Source organism: Microtus ochrogaster, unplaced genomic scaffold, assembly GCF_000317375.1.
Source record: "Microtus ochrogaster isolate Prairie Vole_2 unplaced genomic scaffold, MicOch1.0 UNK27, whole genome shotgun sequence".
NCBI classification, from domain to species: domain Eukaryota; kingdom Metazoa; phylum Chordata; class Mammalia; order Rodentia; family Cricetidae; genus Microtus; species Microtus ochrogaster.
Window position 1 is genome coordinate 2,966,861 of NW_004949125.1, and position 6,633 is coordinate 2,973,493.

General features: G+C 51.3%; 1 protein-coding gene across 1 annotated transcript in view; it reads left to right on the forward strand.

Moving 5' to 3' along the window:
* LOC101996193 (speedy protein E4A-like) overlaps positions 1–4,862 on the forward strand; it is a 12,197-nt gene extending 7,335 nt beyond the window's left edge. Inside the window, exons 3-7 of the mRNA XM_026789715.1 lie at positions 318–536; positions 1,232–1,290; positions 1,811–1,896; positions 4,318–4,486; positions 4,803–4,862. Of these exons, the coding sequence (XP_026645516.1) occupies positions 318–536; positions 1,232–1,290; positions 1,811–1,896; positions 4,318–4,486; positions 4,803–4,862 (593 nt within the window). The remainder of the gene's footprint in view (positions 1–317; positions 537–1,231; positions 1,291–1,810; positions 1,897–4,317; positions 4,487–4,802) is intronic.
* Positions 4,863–6,633: the final 1,771 nt, after the last annotated feature.

The window sequence follows — 6,633 nt, forward strand, 5'->3', positions numbered from 1 at the left end:
CAGACACAGATGTCACATGGACTGAAAACCCACAATACAAGAAAGGGGTTAGGCACCAAGAGTCAGAGACAGGACAGAGAAGAGGGGACATAAGAAAAGACTTCCTTTATAAGAGGACAATTTGTCTCTGATGAGGAAGAGTCTTGAGGAACGGGGAGAGGGGATGGGGACAAGATGAGAGGCAGGTGGCCATCTTCCCAGAGGAAATCGGCACGATGGTTTGGGGAAAGGCAGTAGCTGAAGAGGTTCAGGGTGTTTGGAGTATCAAGGGGCAGGGCTGAGATTCACACACGCTGGGGTGTGGTTTCTTCACATAGAACCAAGGGCGGAGGCCAACTCCCAGCCTCTGTCCACCAGCCCAAAGAGGAAGAGGAACTTGTCATCAGATTCTGAGGATGACCTGGCAGAGCTGCTGGACCCTGAGCCTGAGCCGGTGTGGTCCGTGGAGACACTGTGTGGGCTCAGGATGACGCTGAGGAGGAGGCGCGCATCTATAGTGAGGCCTGAACACCACAAGGTCTTCACCAGGCTGCTGGGTAGGTGACACCTGCATGGCTCCCTCCTTAGGCGAAGGAGGAAACTTCTAGTCAACCTCCTTCCCCATGGAAAAGCTTCCCTCCCGGTCCAGAGCGGTCAGCCTGGGAGGCTCAAGCTCACTTGAGTCTCAGGGACGCATAGGTGGCAGGGGCTTAGGCTAGAGTTGACATGTGTCCCCACGGGGATTAGAGAAGCCAGAATCCACCACCCCAGCTATTATTTAGCTCCAACTTTGCTGAGCTGGGGCTGTCTTTGCCCACACAAGCTCAGCACATCATGTTCATAACCTCCTGAGACATCAGATGGGAACAGCAGCTTTTGAGACATCTTGATCCTTGGCTGAGGATGGAGCTCCGTGGTGGAGTCTTGTCCAGTATACAGAAGACCTGGGACTGATCCCCGAACAACACATACATAAAAGACATTTAAGCATGTATGTATGGCACTGTATTCTAAGCCTCTCTCAGCATCTCCTTGCAGGAGGTCCAGGTGGGACTTCCGGCACATGTGCCCGCTCCATCCTTTGCTCCTGTGTCTATTCATGGGTTCTGACCTGAGCCATCCCCCAGGGAGGCAGCTCTCCTGGCTCTCCCCCAGGGAGGTGGTTCTCCTGGCTCTCCCCCAGGGAGGCGGCTCTCCTGGCTCTCCCCAAGCTCTTCCCTTTCACACCATGACACATGTGCTTCCTTCACAGAGGATCCTGTGGTGAAAAAATTCCTGGCCTGGGACAAGACGCTGAGAGTGTCTGATAAGGTGCGCCAAGCTGGGCTCCGGATCCTGTCCTGCCTGGGGAGGGACCTCCCTGACCACCGTCCTCTGTCCCTCCCCAGAGCCACCAGAAGTCACACAGTCCTGACCCTCCATATCCTGCCAGTGCCTCTCTTCAGGGCCTGGCAGTGTCTTACAGAGTGGACAGGAGACCCTCTCTCACTGGGGTCTGAGCCCCACGGTCACCATCTTACCCTGGGAACTGCTTCTTCTCTCCCACAGCTCTCTGGGACCCTTGTTCCCACCGGGCAAAGACCTCCTTGTCCCAGTTGTCCTAAGTCCTCCCTCAGAACTGACCCAGAGCAAGCCATGCTGGAACAACAAGGGCCTCCTGCCTCTGACTGGCCTTCCTGAAGGCCCCTTTCACCCTCCCTTCCCCACTCCAGCAGGCACCCAAACCTGGGGCTCCTCTCTGAGCCTCATGCCCCTCAGCCCCCTTCCCCTGTGCCTATGGTCCTCCTCTCCAGGGTGTGACGGCTCCTCTCCTGTCTGCTCTCTCCTTCAGTACCTCCTGTCTATGGTCATAGCTTATTTCAGCCGAGCCGGGCTCTTCTCCTGGCAGTATAGGCCAATCCACTTCTTCCTGGCTCTGTGAGTATTTTCCCTCCTCCTGTTGGTCACTGTTCCCTGCCCTGGATGTGGGTCAGGAGAAGTGGGTCTCTGACTTTTCATCCCTCCTATGCCTGGTTTTGTGGCTTTATGAGGGAAAACAAGCTAATGTATTTATTTATTTATTTATTTATTTATTTATTTTATACGCATTGGTGTTTTTGCCTTCATATATGTGTGAGGGTGTTGGATCCCGTGGAACTAGATTCACAGACAGTTGTGAGCTGCCATGTGGGGGCTGGGAAGCTAATGTTTATTTTTAAAACTGAGCAAGGGACTGGAGAGATGGCTCAGTTGATAAAGCATTTGCCATACATTCATAAGGACCTGAGTTCAGATCTCCAGAGTCCAAATGAAAAGCCAGAATCCCTGGGTCTCACTCCCCAGCCAGCCTAGACTTATTGGCAAGACTTGTGTCCCAGAGAGGCTCTAGATCAAAACAAGGTGGATGGTTCCTGAGGATCAATACCCGATGTTCTCTTCTGGCCTCCACACAGGTACACATGCACAAACATGCACCTACATACCCACATGTATACATGCAGCATGCATACACACACATGCATATATATGCTCACACACATGCACACCACACATACACATATACATATGTACACTCACGCACACTAAAAAAGTGAATGAGAGGCTGGAGAAGTGGCTCAGAAGTTAAAGACTTGGATTTGATTCCCAGGGTTCACCTGACGGCTCACAGCTGTCTATAACTGTAGTTCCAAGGGCTATGAAACCTTCTTCTTGCCTCCTTGGTCACTGGGCATGGACATGGTACACAAGCATCCGAGCAGGGAAAACACCCATGCACAGATACAGTACTAAAATAAATAATGCAACAAAACAAGAGGAAACAGTGAAAGATCTGGGATTTGGAGCCCAAAGAGGGCAGGTGATTTGTAAGTGGTTGCTGCTGTTTCTGTTTCTTCTCCTTCTTGCTTTCCTTTCTCCTCCTCCTCTTTTTTTCCCATTTGTTTTGGTTTGGTGTTTGAGACAGTATTTCTCTGGGCAGCCCTAGAGATTTGTGCCTACCAGCAGAGAGCCTGTAACCTCACTTGGAGAACTGAAAACTCTGGGTACTTGACAGCTAGAGATTCAAGATGGCCTCTCAGAGGGCTGCTCACTCGTGTCCGTGTGCACAGCAGAGAGGGCATGACTCGAACACACAGAGCCCTCCTGGGGGGAGAGGAAGATGGAATAGAAGTGTCTCCAAGGGCTGAGGTGCTGTGCTTCCTTTACTGACTGTCTCCCTCTGTTCTGAGCACCACACACCATCCCATTTTCTCCCCTGGATCCCATGCTCCATCTCAGGCCTCCTGGTACAGCTCCAGTCCCGAGTAAGACCCCCCTGCTGCTTTTCCTTGCCAGTCTGTCCCAGTCTAGTGGGTTTGTTTTGTAAGAAAACTCAGGCAACTCTCTCCCAGGCTTCCAGAAAACTGCACCAGAAATCACTCTCCTCCTGAGGCTGGAGTGCCCAGTGTGAACTCCGACCTCAGTCCAGATGCTCTCCAACTTGGCTCCCCCATCACCCTCATACCCCCTCCCTTCCTGGCTGGCCCCTTCCCAATTCCCTGTCCTCATTTTGACCTTGTGTTTTCTGTGTGCGTGTCTCACAGTTGTGTGCCTGGAGACACTTCAACCCCCCTAAAATCGGTCCAAACTCTGAAACACTGAGACCAATCAGTGTGATGAGGAGCCTCCTGCAGCTCCAGAGATTCGGGTGGAAGGATCTCTTGAGCTCAGGCATTCGGAGCCAACTTGGGCAATATAGGAGGACATTTCAAATCAAACAAAAAGTGGGCGAAAGACCTCTTGGCTGCTTTCCTTAATCTTCTGGTTTTGCCTCCAGCAGTGTTGCAATAGAACCCCACCATGGCAGGATATTTAGGGTTATAGTCTCTGATGTTGCCCCCTCTTTTTCCCGAGTCCTCCTACAGTGCACCTGTTGAAGAGGGGCTTCTCAAAATTTTGTCATTCTTGGGACACCTTAATTCTGTTTATGTTGGGGGTGGTTAGGTTATACTACCCAGTCAATGAAGTTATCAGTGTTAGATCATGCCTTGACTATCGCTTTCATTTGTTCATTCATTCATTCATTCATTCATTCATTCTCCAGTTCATCCACCAAGTCCTACAAAGTGTGTTGTCTATACCATGAAGCAATTGAAGTAGAGAACTCAGAAACGTAGATTGTGTCAGCCATTGGACACAAGCTGGGGGAAGAGGGAAAGGATGGAGACGGGAATCCTGAGGCCATCTTGTGTCGAGAACGCCAAGGACAGCATTGGGCTCTGTAGATGCTTGAGTCTTCTGCTCCATGTGGCAGGCTCCTGTCCGCAGTGGACTGGCTCTCCCTTCATGCTGGGCAGCTACAACACTCTGATTCCTCCCCAGGTACCTGGCCAATGACATGGAGGAGGACAACCAGGCCCCTAAACAAGATATTTTTTACTTCCTCTACGGGAAGAGCTATGCCCAGCGCCCCATGTTCCACAAACTGCGGTTCCAGTTCATTCGGTCCATGGGCTGGAGGATCTGGGTGTCCCGGGAGGAGTGTGAAGAGGTGGGTGGGTGTAGGGCACGTGGGGCGCAGAGGGATGGGCTGGACAGACAGAGAGGAGTGCGGTTAAATGTGGGAGGTGGGATTGGGGAATGGGAGAGCTGGAAGGTGGGCCTGAGGATGAGTCTAGAGCCAGCATCTGGAGTGTGGGTGTGAGGGCGGAGTCTTCCACGAGAGCCAGCATCTGGAAGGTGGGCCCGAGGATGTGGATTCGAGAGCCAGCATCTGGAGTGTGGGTCTGAGGGCGGAGTCTTCCACGAGAGCCAGCATCTGGAACTTCTCACAGAACTGTTTGGTTTCGTTGTTGTTTTTCTTCCAGATCCAGGCATACAATCCAGAGCTCTGGGTGTGGGTACGAGATCGCACCAGTCTATCTTAGAACTCTAGGACCGTGAAGGCCTGAGTCATTGACCTGACATAGGTATGTTCTTGGTGTCTTTGTGTTTTGTTTTGTTTTGGTTTGGTTTTTCAAGACAGGGTTTCTCTGTGTAGAAAGGGGCTGTCCTAGAACTCATTCTGTAGACCAGACTGACCTTGAACTCACAGAGATCCACCTGCCTCTTTCATTTGAGTGCTAGGATTAAAGGCAAGTGCCACCACTACCAGGCCTGTCTTTGGTGTGTTTTAAAGTGTGTCCATCTGTCTATGGTCTAGTTAGGAAAGGTACAGAACCCGCACACACAATTGACACCCTGCATCCCACACTTACCTCCATACTGTGAGAAAACCCAGTCACACACACAGCGGGCCTCACCCCATCACTGCATATACAGAGATTGACAAGCAGGAGGCACGATCTTGGGGAAGCAGGGTATGAACCCGGAGGCCAGTCAGCTGACCTTGGAATTCACCGTTTTTCCCCAAAGACTTGAAATGGGTAGAAATGCTTGTACTTCAAGCAACTACGTCCAAATGTGTTTGAGGAAATGTGGATTTCTGTTCACCACGTGTGTTCTGCAGCTCTACAGTTCCACACCTCCATACTTTGTACTTGTTTTTCATGTTTTCTGAGTGTGTTTATGTGTGGTGTGCGTATGTGTGTATGTGTGGTACACATCTGTGGTGGGGCCAGCTGTTAATGTTGAGTGTCTTCCTCGATGGCTGTCCTCTTTATTTATTGAAGTAGAGTCTTGTTGAACCCAGAGCTCACCACTGGCAGTAATCTCCTTAGCCCATGTTCTCCAGAGATCCTTGTCTGTACCTACTGTGTATCAGGGTTGCAGCTGGCTGCCAGGCATGCTTGACTTTTCTGTGGGATCTGGGGTTCCAAACTCCATCCCCATACTGGTGTAGCAAGTTCATCCACTGAGACATTGCCCCGGCCACCGGTTACACCTTTGCACTCGTTTGTGGTTAAGTTTTCAGGGCCACCTTTGTTAGTTACTTTGGGGACACTCCGGTCATACTTCGTGGAAGGAACAGAAGAGGTTTATTTTGTCCCATGGCTTCAGAGCATCACGATGGGCGAGGCGTGGCCATGTGGTTCTGTCTATGGTGTCAGGATGTTCATCCAAGAGTTGACCAGGATGCAGCAAGGGACTGGAGCATGAGGGTGTCTGACCTTCAAAGACCAAGGGCATGAGGGTGTCTGACCTTCAAAGGCCGAGGGCATGAGGGTGTCTGACCTTCAAAGGCCGAGGCAGAGAGATTCAGATGAGTCAGCAAAGCGCCTGCCCTGCAAGCGTGAGGGAGACCCTGATGCCCAGAGCCCATGTCAAATGCAGCCTGGCACTGTGGCATGTGCCTGTAACTCCAGTACTGGGGAGCAGACGGGCAGAGCCCTGGCCTGGCTGGATGACCAGCCTGAGGCATTGTTGAGAGACAATGAGAGACAGTCGCCAAAAATCAGTTGGGGGCTGAGGAGGTGGCTTGGCATTTTCACTCTTTCAGGGGACCCAAGTTTGGTTCCCAGAACCCACAACCATTTCTAATTCCAAATCCAGAGGATCCAATGCCCTCATATGGTCTCTAAGAGCAGCACATGCCCAGGGTGCACAGACATGTGTGCAGGTGAAACACCCATGCACATAAAATAAAAAATGAGTAAATCTTTAAAAAAAGTGAAAAAGTGAATGAATGGAACCCGAGGGCCTCTCTGTCTCTCTCTGTCTCTCTCTGTCTCTCTCTGTCTGTCTCTGTCTGTCTGTCTG